The sequence below is a fragment of the Marmota marmota genome, unplaced genomic scaffold, assembly GCF_001458135.2.
Source record: "Marmota marmota marmota unplaced genomic scaffold, marMar, whole genome shotgun sequence".
Classification (NCBI taxonomy): domain Eukaryota; kingdom Metazoa; phylum Chordata; class Mammalia; order Rodentia; family Sciuridae; genus Marmota; species Marmota marmota.
The window spans coordinates 7,457,886-7,477,308 of NW_026000102.1; the positions used below are offsets into that span (position 1 = coordinate 7,457,886).

Below are 19,423 nucleotides of genomic sequence, written 5' to 3' on the forward strand. Positions count from 1 at the left end.
CCATCCCGGTTGCCCTGCGATCGGTACTGCATCGTCCACTGTGGGGTGGGGGGGGGGCTGCAGAACCGGCCCTGCAGGGACACTGGTGCTGTCCTTTGGAGGCCGAGGCTGGAGGCCAGCTAAGCGCATGTCTCTCCCCAGGGAAGCAGCTGCCCCCCTTTACTAGCCGGCTGTACTTCTCCCAGGAAGAGACGACCACCGTAAAACGAAAACCCCGAGGTAGCCTTTGCCTTCCCTGCCAGACAGCCCCAAGGAGGTGGGCTCGGCAACCGCACCTGCCACGGGGCGGGGTCTCCCTGGAGGGCCAGGAGCCGCACGTGGGTGCAGGAGGGGTGTGGGGGAAGAGAGGACAGTCCAGGGACGCCAACCTTGAGCACCTGCTGGGTCAGAGCTGGGTGCTGGGGAGCCACTGGGCACTGCCTATGAGGCGTCCAGCTGGGACAAGGGCAGGGTGGGGACAGCACAGGGGGCACCTGGAGGAGCAGGTCCCCGACAATGGAGGCAGGAAGGCATGGCCAGTGTCAGCCTCAGGGGCCTGGCCACTGCAGGGCCAGTGGGGGCAGGGGATGTAAAAGGGGCCCTGGGTCACTCACAGGTCATCCAAGCTGCCCTTGGGGAAGCCCTGGGCTGTGCTGCAGAAATGCCTTGAGGCTGAGGCTAGACCGGCTCTGGGGTGGAGGCGTGGTGAGGACGGGCCCCACCCAGCCTGACCACCCGTACTCCCGGGCACTCACACCACCCCTTGCTGGCAGCCATCAAAGAGTCCTCGCCTTCGGAGGTCTGCACCACCTCGGGCTGCGTGATGGCAGGTGAGGCGCAGCCCACCCAGGGCCCTCCTGGAGTGGGGGGCCGGGCTTGCTGGGGCTCCCTGCACCTCCTTCGTGCCCCTGCAGCTGCAGCCTGGTGGCTCTGAGGACCAGGGCTCTGCTCTGCACACGCTTGTCTCCTGTTGGGGTCAGAGGCTGCCATTTGCACAGGTGGGGTGGGGAAGGGACAGGAGAGACTCCAGCAGGCGCTTCTGCCAGAGTCGGTCCTGCAGCACCAGGTGGTCTGTCTGCACGTCCCCAGCCTCCAAGGGACCAGGATTCAAGGGGGGGCTCTGGGTGTCTGCAGGAAGGGGGTCCAGCTGAGAGCTCTCTGCAGGGAGCCTCAGCATCCCCTGGGCCCAACACAGGGACCCAGCCACCCCCAGCAGGAAACAAACCCCAGATGGGGGCTAAGCACACCTGATGGATGAGAGGCTCAGGTCCTGCCAGGAGCTGGCGCCAGCTCAAGGGCAGGGCCAGCAGCCTGGAGCCAGGCTCATCTCCACCCAGGGCCTCTCGGGTCAGACTGCTGTGTCCCCAGAAGTGAGACTCAGGAAGCCACGAGGCTTCAAGGTCATGTAGTCGTTGAGCAGCAGCCCCAGACTGGAACCCACCTTTGATTCCAACCTTACGTGGCTCAGAGAGGGTGACTGACCCTCCCAGGGGCACATGGCTGCAGCTGGTTGGGGAGGGAGACTCCCTGAGCAGATAGTCAAGTCAGGCCATCTACACCCCACCCTGGGACAAGCAGCTGCTAGGATCCTGCAGAACATGGACCCAACCAAGGAGCCCTGTGACGACTTCTACCAGTACGCCTGCGGAGGCTGGCTGCGGCGTCACGTGATCCCCGAGACCAGCTCGCGGTACAGCGTCTTCGACATCCTGCGCGATGAGCTGGAGGTCATCCTCAAAGGTGGAGCAGCCACCACCTCGGGAGCAGCGTGGGGACAGCACTGAGCCAGGACAGGGGGCTGGCTGGGTCTCTCAGTGCAGCCCCCCCCCCGGGGCCTCCTGGGTCTCCCCTTTATCAGGAGCTCCCAGGGCACAGGCCTGCTGACCTGGCCCCCAGCAGTCACCTCAGGCCTCTGTCCACATTCTCCTCTGCCCTCAGGTGTGCTGGAGAAGTCCACTGACAAGGACCGGCCCGCAGTGGAGAAGGCCAAGATGCTGTACCGCTCCTGCATGAACAAAAGTGAGTGGGCGCCAGGTAGTCTGTCTGCACGTCCCCGCCTCCCCGGGGGGGGCTCTGGGTGTCTGCAGGAAGGGGGTCCAGCTGAGAGCTCTCTTCAGGGAGCCTCAGCATCCCCTGGGCCCAGTACAGGGACTCAGCCACCCCCAGCAGGAAACAAACCCCAGGGAAGGGCCCTGGTGAGACCTGCAGGTGGGCTGCTCCTGCCAGGGCCCAGGCGTGGGAGTGGACACTGCTCAGGGCTCAGGCTATGGGTCTGTGTGCTGTGCCCTCCACCTGGCCTGTGGGTCCATAAGCAGACCTGTTGTCAGTGGCCCTGTGATCTCGCTCACACCCAGGCCACTCTCTGTCCAGGCAGCAGGGGTCCTGCCGGGAGCCCAGGAGAAGCATGCATGTGTGGGTGTTGCGTGTGTGTGTGTGTGTGTGTGTGTGTGTGTGTGTAGTACACAACCATCGCAAGTGTCTCTGTGTTATACACACATGTTTCTGTGATGTGTACACACATGTGCATTGTGTGCGTGTCTAGCAGGTGTGTGCTCTGTGCAGGTGCACATGTGTGGGTGTGCGTGGGTGCCGTGGCCGTCCTCGGTCTCTGCCTTTTCTGCACGGCCTGCACTTACTTCCGGGCGGCTGCTCTCCTGAGCCTCCGCAGACCCGCTCTGCACCGGAGGCGCCTGTCTTGGGTTCCAGCCATCATCTCTAGTCAAGCCCCCAGCACAGCCCCACCCCCGCTGGAACACCCAGGGCTGCCAGTTCTGGGGACCACCGTGGCAGTGCTGGTCAGGCTAGTCATTGCTTTCCTAGGCTCACTCACCTGCTGCCAGCTCCCAGGTCCCTGCCCTGTCCCGGGGCCGTGTGCTCGCCAGCCCCAGCTCCCTCCACGCTGCGCTAAGATGCTGATCCTGTGAAGGGGGCGTGGGCTGGGTGTGACCTGTCCCCTTGGGCCCGTGTCAGGCATGTGAGCCCCCCCTCTTCCCCTTCTTAGGCGTGATAGAGAAACGAGACTCTCGGCCCCTTTTGGACGTCCTAGAGACCGTGGGAGGGTGGCCAGTGATCATGGACAAATGGAATGAGACCAAAGGTGAGGCCAGGCCTGGAGAACAGACAAGTGGACATAGCCCCTGGGACACCTTGGGACCAGGCCCTCCAGGGGAGGCCACCCGTCTGTCTGGCTGCCAGCTCTCAGGAAGTCCCAAGAGGCCCATCTCTGCCAGCCCAACCTCAGGGCCCTGGGAGCAGGCTCAGGGTCCTAGCCAGAGAGCGAGTGCCATCTGTGACTGGGGCTTCCTAGAGCTGACCCCGAAGCTCTGCAGAGGGCACCCCTCCCGGACCCCTAGACTCCCAGTTCTGAGCGTGCTCCGGCACCCCTCCAACTCAGGGTCCGGAGTGACCACAGAGCAGTTAGCGGCCCCCACGCAGTGCTGCACTGGGGGCCCAGTTGTCCCTGTGGCCTGTGTGGGGAGGAGTGACCCCTCCCTTGCGCTCCAGCCCTCCGGGCCCACAGTAAGCTCGTCACCCCCACCCGGGCAAGGGTCCCCTCCACCTGGAGCTCTGGGCTTAGGAGGCAGACGCGTTGCCTGGCGAGGGCTGGGCTGAGACCCCAGGCCCTGACGGTCTCCAGAGTGGACGTGACTCCCCAGGCCCACAGTGGAAGCTGGAGCAGCAGCTGGCCCTGATGAACGCTCAGTTCAACAGGCGCGTCCTCATCGACCTCTTCATCTGGAATGACGACCAGAACTCCAGCCGCCACATCATCTACGTACGTGCCCCCGGGCCGGCCAGGCGGGGCCTCCGAGGAGGGGGGGGGGACACAGGCCCGGGCAGTGGGGCTGTGTGCTCAGGGCCTGGGCTCCCTGGGCCCTTTCCTGGCCCACATCTGAGCCTCTGCGGACGGACGTCATGGAGCAGGATTTCTGTGGTTCTCAGGGACAAGGAGGCCTTTGGCACCAGGGCAGGAAGCCTACTCCCAGGGCCCCAGGGAAACATGTGTGAGGCCACTCCGGGAGGACTGAGCACTGAGGTGCCCTGCAGGGCCTGGCCCTCCACCCTTCTCTGGCTCCCCCAGTCCTGCCCTCCAGGCCCTGCCCAGCCTCCCCGTCACTCAGAGCTAGTTTAGGCTCCTGGGATGACACTCTATAGCATCTACCCTCAGGGGTGCGAGTATCCCACTGGGCGCAGTCCTGGGAGGGGTGCTGCAGGCTGTGGACCCCGGGCTCTTGCCCAAGGTCATACCCTCTGTGTTTCCAGATAGACCAGCCCACCTTGGGCATGCCCTCCCGGGAGTACTACTTCAGCGAGGGTGACAGCAAGAAGGTGAGCTGGGGCCCTTCCGCCCATGCCGTGCCTGCCCCCTTCCACCTCAGGGCCTATTGGGGCCAGGGGCTCCATTGTCCACAGACCCTTGCAGCCCACAGCAAGCTTCTGTGGCAAGTTCCAGGGTCCAGCCTGGCACTGGATGCCAGGGACGCAGATGCAAGGGCTCATCTTCAACACCCTCTGCCAGGCTCAGGAGAGCTCAGCCAGCAGGCAGCCTGTGGGGCCACCTGCCAGCCCCAACCAGCCCTGCCATGCAGAGCAGGCCACACTGCCAGGGTCTGCACAGACATGCCCAGCATGAGCAGCTGGGCCCGAGCCCACATTCTGCTCCTGTAGCAAGGGGCTCAGTCAGGAGAGAGAGACAAGTGTCCAGAAAGGCCAGCCAGGGCAAGGGGGCTGGGGTCAGGGAAGAGTCAGAGAGCAGAGAGCAGGTAGGGGGTGGGGCACCCCAGGAGCAGAGCAGAAAGGCAGGAGGTGTGGGTGGCCCCGATGGAAGGGCGGGGAGCCCTGGGGGACCTCCTGGCAGAGGGGCAGTGAGCTGAGCTTTGAAGGATGGGTCAGGCCAGGAAGAAGGACGGCTGACACCAAAGCATGGAGCCCAGGGGTCCGGAGAATCCTCAGACATCAGGAGCTGGAGTGTCCCGTCATGGGCCACCTCAATCAGACCTGCAGGGGGCACTGGCCCTCCTGGCACAGAGCAGCGTACAGGGGTGGCCTCTGCCTGGTGCAGAGCAGCGTACAGGGGTGGCCTCTGCCTGGTGCAGAGCAGAGTACAGGGGTGGCCTCTGCCTGGTGCGGAGCAGAGTACAGGGGTGGTCTCTATGGCTCCTTCGCCCTGAGGAAAGCCCTTCCCAGGATGGGAGGGGAAAGGGGGTCTCAGTCTGGCTAGGAGCCCCCACCCCAGGCTTCCTCCCACAACACGAGCCTCACAGGTGCCTGCAGGGCCAGCCCTTCAGAGCCCTCTGCCACAGAGGCTGGGGCATGGGTCACTTGGTCAGCAGGGATGGAGCTGGGTCAGGAATGGCCTAGTGTGAGCCATCTGGTGTGACCCTGGTGTGGGGCCCGACACCACAGTTTGGGTGGACAGCAGGTCCACGGGGCACACAGCTGTTCTGGGAGTGTGATGGGGGCCACCGGGCTCTGAGCTGGGCAGGCACAGGGCACTGTGTGCTGCAGAGCCTGGGGGCTGAGGTTGGCCAGACGGGCTCCCTGGGGGCTGCTCCACGTCATCACCCACCCCACCCCACAGAGCGCTCCATGGTGGCCGAGGCGGCCGAGGTGGCCAAGGCGGCCCAACTCCATCCACGGTCCTTTGGCCCAGGTGCGGGAAGCCTACCTGCAGTTCATGATATCGGTGGCCACCATGCTGCGGAAGGACAAGAAGCTCCCCAAGGACAACAAGCTAGTGCGGAAGGACATGACGCAGGTGCTGGAGCTGGAGACGCACCTGGCCAACGTGAGGCGGGGCCGGGGACCGGGCCAGGGGTCTTCGGCCAGGCTCCGGCCACCCACCCCACGTGACCCCAGCCTACATGCAGGCCACAGTGCCCCAGGAGGAGAGACACGACGTCACGGCCCTGTACCACAGGATGAACCTGAAAGACCTCCAGCACAAGTTTTCCCTGAAGGTGAGGCTGGCGTGCACCGGAGGCCAGTGCCAGCGCCGGCCCGGGCCTGACCTCACCCCCACTGTGCTTCAACCATGCCCCCCAGGCAGGGACCAACTCGCTGCACCCAAAGAGTAATATGCTGAGCACAACCAAGCATGGTGGCCAATCCCAGAGGGACAGCAGTCACCACCTGTCATCAGGGACAGTCACCCTGTCTCACCATGAGGGTTGGGTGACCCCAGTTTATCAGGAAACAGGATGGGGAGGCTGCAGACTGTCCTCAGGTCTTCCCGGCCCAGGGGCTCTGCCCACCCAGCCCTGCCCTGAGGGGCTGGCCAGCTCCAGGGGTATCCAGGAGGGGCAGAAGCAGTGCAGGTCCAGCCTCAGCAGCTGTGGCAAAGGAAGTCCGCGGGAGGAGAACGGACCCGGAGCTCCTCCTCCTGACCAGTCACAGGAGCGTCCAGACGCACGGCTCTCCCAAGGATAAGACTGGAACCCTGGCGAGAGCCCTGGACCCCGCTCATCACCCCTGGTGTCCTGGGAGGCCCAGTCCCTGTCCTGCACACTGGCCCCGAGAGATGGCCAGCTGCAACACCCCTCCCCCCAACCCAGCCCCTGGCTCCCTGTCCAGCAGACCTCTGCAGGGCCAGGACTGGGCTCCATCGGGGCACAGAACGAAGCCTGGCCCACCCAGGGAGGGACGGCAGGCGAGTGACCCGGAATGTGCAGGAAAGCAGAAAGCCACGCAGGGCCAGTGCTGGCCATGGGGAGAGGGGCCAGGGAGACTGCCCGGCTGTCGGGGCCACCAAGGGCCCAAGGCAGGGCTGCGAGGGGTCAGGGGGCTGAGCCAGTGGACTGCATCAGCCTGGGGACCATATAAAGGCCTGGACTCCTGTGAGAGGGCTTGGGGCCAGGCAGGGCAGGGCAGGCCGGGCAGTGGGCCTGGTGGAGGCTGTGCTTATCTTGAAGGAAGAGCCCTCAGGGCCAGAGGCAGGAGGCGGAGGAAGTCCTCAGGTGGCCTGGAGGTGCCTGGGGTGGCCTGGGAGTGGTGAGAGGCTTGTGAAGTGCCCAGTGACAGGACCCGGCCAAGGCCCCTGCTGCCCCTGCTGCCCCTGCCGCCCCTGCTGCCTTCTCCTCCCTGGGCACCTCGCCCTCACTCCCACACGAGGAGCAGGGATGTGGCGCCTGATGTTGACCCCAGGCTCCTGTGCCACACCTCGAGGTGACCCCGCATGCCTGCATCTAGCACAGAGTGACAGCTGGTAACGCGGCAGCTGCACCCTGGCCCCCGACTGGGCTGGCAGGGCTGCGGCACCATCGTCTGCGGTGTGTGGGCAGTGCCAGGTGGGAGGGGCCGTTCAGTCGTGGGCGGCACGCACCGGCCTTCCCCGTGGCTCACGGTCCACACGCCTCACCAGGGCTGGGTGGCGCCCACCTTTCTCCCCAACCCACCTTGGGCATGTGTAGCATTGCATCTGCGTCCAGCTGGGCTTCCTGAGGCCCAAGAGGCTGGGTGCCGTTTCCGTCCACTGACCGCGGCTCCCTCTTCTGGGAGTGTCCGCTCAGTCCCTTGCCCTGGTCTTGCAGCTGTCTGCCTTTCCCCTGCTGCTGGCGGAGCTCTTGCCTGCTCCAGAAGCACCCCTTGATGGCCAGGGTCCCCCAAGAGCAGCTCGCGTCCCCACTCCCGCAGCAGGCCCTTTCTTTCCGAGGAGTGTTTGAAACCGTCCAGTTTATCGACTTATCAAAGGCGTAGCAATCTTCTCTGCATGCTGATGCTCCAGTGACTGTCTGGACTCTGCCCTCCAGGGCGTCCAGGCCTGCGGTCTGCCCTGAACTGGTTGGCAGCCACAGTGAGAGGGAGGGTTGTCTGGTCTCTTCCTTAGGAATCTCCCATGACCACTCCATCTGTTGATAAGATGACCCCCTGACCACTGGCAAGTGCCATCTTTGGTGTAAACCAAGTGTGTTTCTGTGTGTCTCTGGACACTCTCTGTTCTGTTGGTCTCTGTCCATGTGCCAGCCACGGTCACCTTCACTACTGCAGCTTTCTGAGGACTCTTGATATCCAATCAGTTTGGCAACTTGGTCCTTCAAAAGACTATCTATATTGGTCAGGAATGGTGGTGCATGCCTGTAATCCCAGCAACTCTGGAGGCTGAGGCAGGAGGATCCAAGATCAAGGCCAGTCTCAGCAACTTAGCAAGACCCTGTCTCAAAAAAAAAAAAAAAAAGGGGGCTGGGGGTCGGGACTGGGCTTGTGGCTCAGTGGTAGAGCACTTGTCTAGCATGTGTGAGGACCTGGATGTGATTCTCAGCATCACGTATAAATAAATGAATAAAATAAAGGTCCATCAACGTCTTTAAAAAAAAATTTAAAGTACAAAAAAGAAGGTTGTCTGAACTGTTCTGGACCTTTTGCATTTTTTGAAATATAGTTTATTTGTTGCTGAACCTTTATTTTATTCATTTATTTATATGTGGTGCTGAGAATCGAGCCCAGTGTCTCACACACGCCAGGCCAGCGCTCTGCCACTGAGCCCCACCCCAGCCCCCGTATTTTCATATAAAACCTTCAATCAGCACAGAGTGCTTGCTGGGATTCTGCTAGGAAGTGCTTTGAGGAAGACGGGCAGCTGGACTGCACCGCACCTTCCGCACTTCCCACCTCTGAGCCCGATAGAAGCCTCCATTCATTCATGACTTCCCATTTCTCTGAGTTCTGCGGAGCTGGTTCCCAGCTCTCTCGCAGCTCGCCCCAGGTTTATTCCCAGGGCCTCTGTGCGTGCCGGGGTGAGTGGCTCTGTGTAGTCAGTCCACCTCCTGGTTGGCCGCCCGCACACAGAGATCCCACCTGGGGAAACAGGGTGCTCCTCAGCTCCCCTGTTAGTCCTGATGATTCCTCTGCAGATTCTCAGGCTTCATACACAAGAAATCACCCATCTGGGGAAGCGCCACGCGGGAAGCGTCCCCCGCCAATCCTCGTTTGTCCCGCTTCACCCTGGGGGGACCCGCCTGCCGTCCTGGTGGGAGACTCGGCCTGTCGCCCTGGGTCAGGCAGCGGGGCCGGGCCTCGCCAGTCTGGCCTGCCGGACAGTTTCCCCGTCGTGGCTGGAACTGTTTGTAGATTTCCCACATCAGGTCACAGAACTATTTTTAGCTTGCCAAGAGTCTTTATAGTGAGTGATGGTAAATTTTACTAAGTGCCCTTTCTGTATCTATCAGAATTATCATGTGACTCTCCTCGTTTATCCAGTTACCGTAGTGAATTCTACTGATGGGATTTTGAAATGTGACACCAAACTTGTACTCCTCAAATAGCTGGCCTGTGACGCACGCCAGTGACCCCTGGGATCAGCTGCATTCTATCTGCTAACATTTTGCTCAGAATTTTTGTATATACTATCATAACACTGGTTAGTGTTTTCTTATTATCTCCTTACCCTGGTCCTTAATAAGATCAACAGTCTGTTCTCCCTAAATGTCAGATGGAATGCACTGGAAAAAACAGACGGGCCTGGAAATTTGTGGGAATGTTTCAACTGAAAGAGTCAGTTTACTTAACCTGTGAGACCATTTATATTTTCTGCTTGTTGTTTCTACCGTTATTTCTCACAGGGATTTCATTAATTGCACTTAACTTTTCACAAACTCTCACCTGCCTCCGGGCCCCTGGACTCTGTGGACGGCCACCCAAGTGCTGTACTGCTCCCTGCTCCCCTCCTCTGGGTACTCCTTGGTGGGGCTGGCTTTCCTGGGTGCCCAGGAGCTGTCCATCTCTCCCTGCTCCTTCCTCCTGCAGGGATTCAACTGGACTCTGTTCATACAATCCGTGCTGTCCTCGGTCAAGATCACGCTGCTGCCCAATGAGGAGGTGGTGGTCTATGGCATTCCTTACCTGCAGAACCTTGAAGAGGTCATCCACATGTACCCTCCCAGGTGAGGCCCAGAGAAGGGCCCAAGGGCCACAGCTTGTGTGTCGCTGCCCCGTCCACACACACAGCTCCGCTCTCAGGAGAGGGCTGCATCAAGTAGGTGCCCTCAGGTCCGGGGACAAGGGAGGTCACACTTAGCAGCTGTGGAGCCTTATGCTAGAAACCAGGGCCAGGCAGACTGACGCCTGGGTCACTCTGGCACCTGGAGCTCTGCATGGGCAGGATGCGCTGGCCAAGCTGCATCCCACTCTCGGCCGAGCAGCTCACTTGTGCTGCCCCTGCCCTGCCTCCTGCCCCAGGACCATGCAGAACTACCTGGTCTGGCGCCTGGTGCTGGATCGCATCAGCACCCTGAGCCAGCGATTCAAGGATGCACGCGGGAGCTATCGCAAGGTGAGCCCTCCCTGCTGCAGGGCTCCAGGCTGCCCGGGGCTGGGCCCTGCTCTTTCACAGGTGACTGAGCATAAGCTGGGGGCCCCACAGGAGGCCACGGGGCAAAGCATGGGCTGTGCAGGCCCAGCACCTGCCCCCTGGGGCAGTCAACAACCAGCAGTCAGCAAAGCAGAAATCTCCTGTCCAAAGCAAGTGTGACTGAAGGGAGGGGACAGGAACAGAGCAAGCTGCCACATGGAGGTGACTTTGACCTTAAGGGCAGTAAAGAGACCAGGGGAGAGTTGCAGGGAGCAGAGAGCCAGGGCAGAGGCCCAGAGGCAGGAACAGGCAGCCCAGGAGGCCAGACCCAGCAAAGGGGCAAGCCAGCTTCCCAAAGGCAGGCAATCCCGCAGCCAGGAGGAGCAGCAGGGCACCGGGCAGGGCACTCGCTGGCCAGATCACATTTCCATGCCTTCCCCTTCCACCCCTGGGGACACACGGGCATGCGGTCTCATCACCACTTCAGTGGTAGGGAAACAGGGCCCAGGGGGCTGGGGCTAGTGGCCAGGGTGGACACAGTCCCCAGAGCTTGCTCTAGGGTCAACACTAGCCCTGTGTCTTGGAGGCAGATAACCAGGGCGGAGGGAGGACCGGCCCAGCAGATCACCCCACCTCTCCCAGAGTAGCGGCCCAGCACCTGGCCTGGGTGGGTGGGAGCCCCACAGCTGTCCAGCTCCCACACCCACAGCCAGCACTTGGAAGCAAGTCTGAGACATCCCATGTCCCACATCCCACTTTGGCCGGTGGCACCCCAAGACCAGGGACAGGGTGGGTCTGCTGGCCTCACAGACCCAGGGCCCCACGCGGGACCTGGGCTGTGGATGCAGCGAGAGGGTGCACCGTGAGGGCAGGCGCAGTGAGGCAGACCCCGATGCCAGGCGCTGTACGGCACCACGGTGGAGGAGGTGCGCTGGCAGGAGTGCGTGGGCTACGTGAACAGCAACATGGAGAGCGCCGTGGGCTCCCTCTACGTCAAGAAGGCCTTCTCCAAGGACAGCAAGAACATGGTGGGTGCTGCTTCCTGCCATGGGAAGGCGGGCCCTCCACACGGGGCACACCCAGGCCAGGCCCCTGTGCATCTCGCTCAGGGACATCCAGAGGGCACGTGTTTGTCCCAGAGGCCCCAGAGGGAGGCCAGGGAACCTTGCCACCCAGTGCTTCTGACCCCCAGATCCCTGCTGCCCCCAGCCCTGGGCCCTGCAGACCACCTGAGCCAGGCACAAGATCTACACACAGTGAGCCCAGGGCCAGCAGGCCTTCTGCGCACCTGCAAGGACTTGAGCCCCAGGGCAGGGACCCTGAATGGAGGTGGTCACCCCCATACCAACACCACACGTCACCCAGGAAGCCCCCAGCTGGGGCAGCCCGGGGACACCTCCAGAGGTGTCTTAGATCAGTAACCCAAAAGTCCCTGAAGGTGGGTCACACGGCCCCCTGATGAGTCCAGGACGCAGGCCATGTGCCCCAGGTCAAAGAACTCATCAACAAGGTGCGGGCTGTGTTTGTGGAGACCCTGGATGAGCTGAACTGGATGGACGAGGAGTCTAAGAAGAAGGCCCAGGAGAAGGTGGGGCAAGCCACTCAGAGGCCCCCAGTAGCCCCGAGGTCAGGACCTCCACCCACAGGGGCGGCCCCAGGGGGGGAATCAGGAATGGGAAATCCCCGCCACTCCAGGAACAGGCTGTGGGCAGGGGCCGTGGCCAGGGAGTGGGGGTCTGCACCTGTGGGACAAATAGGCGACTCCCCAGGCCCTGGCTGGCTACACAGTTCTTGGGGCTTTGGCCCTTAGTCCCAGGCAGGGGGCAGAACTGGCAGGTAGCCTCCTACGGGGAGCCGGGGCACAACCAGTCCTCTCCCCCTCAGGCCATGGGCATCCGGGAGCAGATCGGCTACCCAGACTACATCCTGGAGGGGAACAAGCGCTTGGACGAGGAGTATTCCAGCGTGCGCCCCGACCCCCAGTGCCCCTCAGGACCTCTGCCTGCCTTGCCCACCGCCCAGCCCCTGCCTCCAAACCACCACGGGGACACGGGGCTCTGGGCCAGGCACCCTCCCACAGCCTGGGGTGGCTTTAGCATCATCTCAGCTTGCAGACGGGGGACTCGGGTCCGGGGGTGGTTCAGAGTCACATAGGTAGATGTTGAGGGCCAGGGCCCCACTCATCCCCCCACCCCACCGTCTGCACCCAGAGCAGGGGCCATTGCTGGCTACTGGCGAGTCTCGAGGCCCTGCCCTGACCACCCTTGACCCCTCGCCCATCCCTCCGAGGACCAGCCTGAGCACCGCCGTGGCTGCCCCTCTCTCATAGCTGAACTTCTCAGAGGACCTGTACTTTGAGAATGGGCTGCAGAACCTCAAGGCCAATGCCCACAGGAGCCTCAAGAAGCTTCGGGAACAGGTGGACCAGAATGTGTGAGTGGCGTGGCCAGTGTGGCCTTCAGGAGCTACCTGCTGGTAGGGGTGGCCCTGTGCCTGGCTGAGGCTGGGGAGGGACACTGGGCCTGTCTCAGACTCCCCCCCACCCCGTTTGGGGGAGGTGCAGAGAGTACCTGGATCTTGACAACCAGGCATGGCACGTGCTCTGGCACGGCCACTGTGACAGGACAGGCGTTAGCCAGCCAGGGCAGGGAGGCACCGAGGGAAGGTCCCAGCAGACGGGGGCCCAGGTGACGGTGTGTTCACCACAGCTGGATCATCGGGGCTGCCGTGGTCAACGCATTCTACTCTCCAAACCGAAACCAGATTGGTATGCCCGCCGCCTCGCTGCCCACCCCGCCCCCAGAGTCCTGGGGCAGCCCCCCCAGCAGTTGCCAGAAGGGGAGTGCACTCTCCCACCTCACTGTCACCCGTCAGGGCTGCGCAGCTGCAGGAGTCAGGGGCATGCAGGGGGCAGTCCCTGAAGGCACACGATGGCCAAGAGGCCAGAGGGTCCCAGATCTAGCCCCACCCTCTTGGCCTCTCAGCCTGTTTCCTCAGCTGTACATTGGGGAGGAGGAGTCCATCTCCCAGCCACGGGAGTGGATGGTGGGACCCTGGAGGTGACACCTGAGCATGGCACACAGATGTGCCCACTCAGTTTATTCTTTGTCCCCCTTGGGGACAGTTTTCCCTGCTGGGATCCTCCAGCCACCCTTCTTCAGCAAGGAACAGCCGCAGGCCCTGAACTTCGGGGGCATCGGGATGGTGATTGGGCACGAGATCACACATGGCTTTGATGACAACGGTAAGGGGCTGCCGGGGTCTCCAGACCAGATTTGCACCTGCCAGCCACACACCTGCCTCCAGGAGCTCCTGGGGCCTCCAAAGAGGTCTGGGGGGGGGGGGCACAGGCCAGGGCATGGGAACATGTGCTGGACTCGAGGGAGCTGGGGCAGATTAGGTCTTGAATGCCACCCAGGGCCCCATCCAGAGAAACCACCAGGGGTACAGCAAGGTCCTGATTCCCCTTCATGGTTGGTCACTTCCCCAAGATGGTCATGGTGATCCCCCCAAAGGCACCCCTGTGCTCCTGGGGGCCCTGTTCCCTCACCTGGGGTTTAGAAAGCACGTCCAGAGGAAGCCATACACCCAGTGTCCCTAGGACCCCAGGACCCAGTAACAGCAGGCCCTAATGTCAGGGTGTGGGGGACCACGGAAGCCCTCCCTCTCTGGGGCCAAAGCCCTGCAGCACACCCGTCCCCTCTGAGCGTGTCCGGCTCTGCAGGGCTCGGGCTCTGCCCAGGAGTGTGAGCTCCAGCTCCTGGGGTCAGCTGGAGGCCAGCACAAGCAGCCTGACCGTGGACAGGCCTTGGCTGGGGGGAGGGCAAGTCCAGGCTGGGGCTGGGGGACAGCCAGCTCCGCACTGCCCTGCTCAGGCCGGAACTTCGACAAGAACGGCAACATGCTGGACTGGTGGAGCAACTTCTCGGCCTGGCACTTCCGGAAGCAGTCGGAATGCATGGTCTACCAGTACAGCAACTACACCTGGGACCTGGCTGACAAGCAGAAAGTGAGCGCCTGCCACCGCGCCCACCCACACTCGGCCCTGGTGCTGCGGGAAAGGGGGGCCGGGGCCGGGGCCAGGGCCGGGCCCGCGCCCACCTGTCTTCTATGCACAGGTGAACGGACACAGCACCCTGGGGGAGAACATCGCGGACAACGGAGGAGTGCGGCAGGCGTACAAGGTGGGTCCAAGTAGGAGCCTCGAGCAGGAGCCTCGAGCAGGGGACAGAGGGCCTTCAGCATGGGCTGAGACCGTGTCCTGGGGACTCTTCCTGACTGGGCAGGCAGCATTGCCCCAGAGCACCTCTTGGCCATGGGTAGGCCCTGGGCCTCAACCGGCCTGAGCTGGCCACTTACCATCTCCAAATGAGGTAGCGGACTAGTGACCACATGTCCACCCACCTCAGCATCCCTCACCTACAGCCAGGAATGGATGAGCCCTAGGTACCAGGTACCCATTCGGGTGGGCACCAGCTGGCAGGCCACCTGGCCAGACCCCAAGGAGCCCTGCTGGAGTAAGCATGCGGAGGCAGCTCGGGAATCAGGGGTGTGCCCGAGGGCCCTAAGCTGCAGAGCAGGGCCCCCGTCCACAGGTCCTGGAGCCAACCTCCATTCTGCATGGAGATCAAAGGGCTCAGAAGGCCTGGCTGCACTGGCCAGGCCCAGCACCCATTTGGGCCTGCAGGCTTACTTAAAGTGGACCAAGGAGGGTGGCAAGGACCAGCAGCTACCAGGACTGAAGCTGACCTGCAATCAGCTCTTCTTCGTCAACTACGCCCAGGTGCAGCTCCTGTCCCACCCGCCCCCAGCCTCCCCACCACACCTTGGAGGGCCCACTTCCCAGCCTGGCACTTTGGAGGGCCCACTATAGGGCCTCGAGGGACACTGTGAGCTGGCCAGACCACAGAACCAGAACCAGTGGTCCTGGAAGGCTTTTTGGAGGAAGAGGCTGGCAGGGGAGGGAGCTAGGAAGAGCCAGTGTCCAGGGAGGAGAGCACCTGCTGGCTTCCTCCCCCACCCGAGGGGCAGCCTGGGCCGTGGGGACTGCTGCGGACCCTGCCACAACCAGGGGCACCCTTCCAGCCCCACAGCCTTGTAGCCACGCCCTTGGTGCACCCGCAGGTGTGGTGCGGGTCCTACCGGCCTGAGTTTGCCATCCAGTCCATCAAGACTGACGTCCACAGTCCCCTGAAGTACAGGCAAGTGCCCCCTGCCCACTCCCGTGCCCCCGAACACACCCAGGCTCCTGTCTCAGGCTGTTCTGTCCACCCGCTCGTCTGCAGGGTGCTGGGCTCATTGCAGAACCTGGCTGCCTTCGCTGACACCTTCCACTGCACCCAGGGGTCCCGCATGCACCCCAAGAAGCGATGCCGTGTCTGGTAGCCAAAGCTGAACCACACTGTGCGGTCCACACCTACCCGCTGCCCAGAGGCTCCTTCAGCACAACAGTGCAGCCAGCAGGGACCTGGTAGGCACCCCGCCAGGTGGCCATGGTGCCGGCCCGACCTCCGTGCCAGCCTGAAACACAGCCACCGCCTGACACCGGTCACTTGACACCTCCGCATCCACCTTCAGGGGTCAGAGCCCCATGCAGCCCCATAGACACCATCCACCATCTTCCACCCGCTCTGAAAGCTCGCTGCTGCCCGATGTCTATGAGCTTCAGACACGAGCTGAATAAAGGCTTGAAAGAAGGCTACGCCTTGTGTGTGCAGGACGGGCTGGTGGGGGTCGGGGCAGTGGCCAGGGCAAACGAGGTCAGGCGGCAAACACCCCAGTGAGCTGCCAGGGAAATGGTCTCTGAACAAGCGTCCAGCATCCTAGTGGGGACCTGGCAGTGGCCAGGATGTGCCAGACAGCCACCTCCAGGGGCCACTGACTCAAGGGTCTGAGGTCGGGACGGCGGTGGCCCAGGGGGTCTGCGGAGCTTCAGCCTGGCACTGAGATCTTAGTTTTGTGTCACTTGAAGCCAGAGGAGTTATCAGGCTGCCAAGGGCCGCATCGCCTGCCCTGTTTTTGCAAAATGACCACTGGTGTGTGGGTGGGGGACAAGGCCATGCAGGAGGACACTGTGGTCCCCAAGCTTGAACTAGGGAGACAGAGGAGGTGCTGATGTGGTCATCAGAAGCCATGTGGATAAGGGAGCCCTTGAGAGGAGAGAAATGAAGTGGGAGGGGCGTTGGAGTTCTGCTGCAGACCTGGTGGACCCTGGAGGGATGGTGGCTCCCAGGCCAGCAGCCCTAGCAGGGTGGCCATGATGAAATTCCAGTCGGAGAGCCTCTGCCCAACACCAGCTCCGAGTCTCTGTCCACCTGACTACCATCTCCACCCTGAAAACCCAGCTATCCACAGGAGACCCTCAGATACAAGCACTGCTTGGGGCCAGAGCCTGGCCAAACCCTCCTCTCCCCACCCTTGGCCTACTTCCATCCTTAGTCAGAGATGGGTCACAGCATGAGACCGCCTGGGGAGGAAACGATAGGACAGCAAGGGCTGTCCTCAGGGCCACGTGTGCCAGGGGCCTGAAGTCTGCAGACTGCAGGATGTGTCCCCTCCACAGGGCAACGACTTGCATGGTGGGAAGATGATACCCTGGCTCCTGGAGGACTGCCTCTCCAGTCCAGAGGGAGGTGGGGCCACAGAGGACACAGGTGCAGAGCCAGTGGAGGACCGTGCTGACCTAGGAGCTGCAGTTTTAATGGCTTGTTTTTGCCCGAGGAGCAGAACAGTCCAGCACCCTAATCCAGCAGCTCTGTGACGATTCTTCTGGTTTGGTTCCCAGCACACCCCAGGCAGCAGACGCCTCCCAGGTCAGAGGAGCTCAGGGTTATCACCTCCTACACGCCTCCTCGTCACACTGCAAGGACAGCAGGGGTCCTGTCAGGCCAGCCACATTCCCCGGGTGCCAAGAACAGTGGGGCTCACCCACCCACATACAGAAAGGGGCATACTTAAGGCAGGAGGCCACCCACCTGAACAGCACTCACTCCCCTCCACCTGGGGCACAGGAAGCTGGCCACCAAGACCACATTATGACCAACAGTGGAGCCTTGGGAAAACCCAAGCCCTCCCCAGCCTCCAAGGCTCAAAAAAGAGCCCTTTCTCTGCCCTAGAGCCACCACCCATAGGGGTGGGTCCAGATATGCCTGTCCACCTAGTCATACTGCCCCTCAGTCCCTTACACTCTGATCCCTTCTGCAAGTGGGGTCACAATGACATAAATCCTGGGATACCATGAGCAGGAAAAAACATAAATCCCCAGAGGCTGCAGCTCAGCACTTGGCCGTGCCAGTGCTGGCCCAGGGGAGGGGTGTGCTGTGTGCAGCAGGCAGGCCTCGGCTCACCTGAGGGGGTTCGCTGGTGAAGGTCTCTGCAGAGATGCCCAGAGCCTGCAGGATGCTCTCCTGGGGGACATAATCACCTGGGGACTTCTGGACAAAATGCAGCAGAACTTTGTCACCACCTATAAAAGCAGATCGATGGTCAGGGCACACTGGGAGGCCACCTGAACCTTGCACTCATGTGACAGGAGACCAGCTGACCCTGGCAACCCTGGCCAGTCACAACCTCCACCTAGTTAGAGAGACAAGAAAGCTGTTCTGCCCACAGCCCACCCTGCCAAGCCAACACTGAGGGCCAGAACATACCACGGGGAGGAACTGGGGCAGACGGAAAGCCAAAAACAGCCACCCAGTTCCCCAGGCCTTCCCACTGAGAACGTGGCCTGGAGCCCCCCGAGCCCACCTTTGCTGACTACCAGCAGCCCTCCACTCTGCAGCAGGTCTCCAGACAGGTTCCCCTGGATGCCAACAGCCTTGGCCTGGAGGGAAAAGAACAGGCTGAAGTCAGTCCTAGAGGGAGGAACTGCCCCTACTCCTGCTGACCTTGGCCATCACAGTACCTTGGCAGCGACATCCCGCACAGGCTTCCCCAGAGCAGCTGGAAGGATGCTCAAGCTATTGTACCTGCAAACACACAGCCTGCTAGCCCAGACTCTGGTGGAGCCCGAGCCCCAGAGCCCACCCTCCGGTCCTCCAGCAGATGCACAGACCAGCTCTGGCTCAAGCTCTGCCCTGCCCACTCATCTCACCAGAGGCTCAGAGATGGCACAAGGCAATCAGATCAGCAACCACCCCAGCCAGGAGCAGCTACTGGAGCCCTAGGACACCCAGCCTGGGGACAGTTGGCCTGGAGCCCCACCAAGGGTGTGAAGCGTAGGGACCAGGCCCCAAGCTGAGCATGCCCAACGATCTGCTCAGCTGGCCCTGCCAGTCCGGGCAGGCAGGCAGCCTGTGGCACCAGAAGGCTGGGATGGCCCCTGATGGAGGCACTGGACTCCAAAACCCTCTCTGGCAGTCTGGACACTGCAGCCTGCTAAAGGCAGGCCTAGGTGAGAAGCCTGTCACAGAACAAGTAACACCCCAGAAACAGGCTGACGGAGGAGCTGGCTGGAGCTGCGAGTGCTAACAGAGCCAGCCTACTGAGGGCAGAGCCAGTAGAGGGCAGCAGGAATAAGGGGGCAATGCACACCCTGGACCCCTGGACCCCAACACACTTACCGCTTAAAGCCCAGCTCCTTGTAAAACTGCTTGCTCTCATCCAGGTAAAGCTCTGGAAAGGAAAGCACAGGCGTGTGTACCAGGCCCCATGCTGGCCCCACTCAGGTTCACCCTCCTACATCCTGTCCTGTCTCCTGACCAATTACCGTGCCCAGCTCATCCATCCTGGGTCAGGAGGGACAAGGTAAGGTGAGTTCCCCATTGTTGAGAAGAGGGACTGAGATAAAGAAGTGACCAGTGAAATTGGAAGGCCAGGAATACAAGGGCACAACAGGGGGACCAGGATGCCGCAGAAGTACGAGGACTCCACACAAGAGCACCTCCAGGCCAGGGCTGGGCAGGGCGACAGCCAAACACCCAGAGTTGGGGAAGGGTCGCACCTCCGGAAAAGTAACCACCATCCAGGAACTCCTGTAGGCCCAGGGTCTCCGGCCCGACGCCCAGCAGGCGCACGCCATGCTGGTCCAAGACACCCTGGAGGTTGCTGAGGTCCCGGGCGATCCAGCGGCACACCATGCAGCCGAAGCGCCGCAGCCCGGCCACCACGCACGCCTGCTCCTGCCACAGGCTCCGCAGCTCCACGGCCTGCGGGGCCGTA

The 19,423-nt window shown here is 62.1% G+C and overlaps 2 protein-coding genes and 1 long non-coding RNA gene across 23 annotated transcripts in view; 1 reads left to right on the plus strand and 2 right to left on the minus strand.

The window, feature by feature from the left end:
• Positions 1-8,133, minus strand: part of LOC125610799 — a 13,504-nt gene extending 5,371 nt beyond the window's left edge. For 3 of the 6 annotated variants that reach the window (XR_007340848.1, XR_007340847.1, XR_007340851.1), the window contains exons 1-2: positions 7,374-8,133; positions 735-6,960 (exon numbers count right to left, since the gene is read on the minus strand). This is a non-coding gene — a long non-coding RNA (uncharacterized LOC125610799). The remainder of the gene's footprint in view (positions 1-734; positions 6,961-7,373) is intronic. The other 3 variants (XR_007340852.1, XR_007340849.1, XR_007340850.1) reach the window with 3 other exon arrangements.
• The window catches only part of Mmel1 (membrane metalloendopeptidase like 1), a 32,111-nt gene extending 16,150 nt beyond the window's left edge, over positions 1-15,961 (plus strand). For 2 of the 16 annotated variants that reach the window (XM_048783782.1, XM_048783773.1), the window contains 22 exons: positions 142-219; positions 753-809; positions 1,555-1,719; positions 1,918-1,998; positions 2,981-3,076; positions 3,636-3,754; positions 4,243-4,308; positions 5,561-5,767; positions 5,850-5,939; positions 9,721-9,857; positions 10,153-10,246; positions 11,164-11,292; positions 11,754-11,852; positions 12,149-12,229; positions 12,594-12,697; positions 12,973-13,031; positions 13,389-13,508; positions 14,140-14,273; positions 14,383-14,448; positions 14,952-15,047; positions 15,350-15,465; positions 15,550-15,961. In XM_048783782.1, coding sequence (XP_048639739.1) covers positions 142-219; positions 753-809; positions 1,555-1,719; positions 1,918-1,998; positions 2,981-3,076; positions 3,636-3,754; positions 4,243-4,308; positions 5,561-5,767; positions 5,850-5,939; positions 9,721-9,857; positions 10,153-10,246; positions 11,164-11,292; positions 11,754-11,852; positions 12,149-12,229; positions 12,594-12,697; positions 12,973-13,031; positions 13,389-13,508; positions 14,140-14,273; positions 14,383-14,448; positions 14,952-15,047; positions 15,350-15,465; positions 15,550-15,649 — 2,294 coding nt within the window. In that variant the 3' untranslated portion in view covers positions 15,650-15,961. Of the gene's footprint in view, positions 1-141; positions 220-752; positions 810-1,554; positions 1,720-1,917; positions 1,999-2,980; positions 3,077-3,635; positions 3,755-4,242; positions 4,309-5,560; positions 5,768-5,849; positions 5,940-9,720; positions 9,858-10,152; positions 10,247-11,163; positions 11,293-11,753; positions 11,853-12,148; positions 12,230-12,593; positions 12,698-12,972; positions 13,032-13,388; positions 13,509-14,139; positions 14,274-14,382; positions 14,449-14,689; positions 14,830-14,859; positions 15,048-15,349; positions 15,466-15,549 lie in introns of those variants that run through there. The other 14 variants (XR_007340842.1, XR_007340843.1, XR_007340845.1 and 11 more) reach the window with 14 other exon arrangements.
• Positions 15,962-16,942: 981 nt separating this feature from the next.
• Prxl2b (peroxiredoxin like 2B) lies at positions 16,943-19,417 on the minus strand. The gene is made up of 6 exons (XM_015501328.2): positions 19,206-19,417; positions 18,826-18,877; positions 18,168-18,231; positions 18,011-18,086; positions 17,611-17,729; positions 16,943-17,123 (listed from the first exon to the last, which is right to left on the minus strand). Exons 1-6 carry the CDS (start codon positions 19,339-19,341, stop codon positions 17,097-17,099), a joined length of 474 nt encoding a protein of 157 aa, XP_015356814.2. The 5' UTR covers positions 19,342-19,417; the 3' UTR covers positions 16,943-17,096.
• Positions 19,418-19,423: the final 6 nt, after the last annotated feature.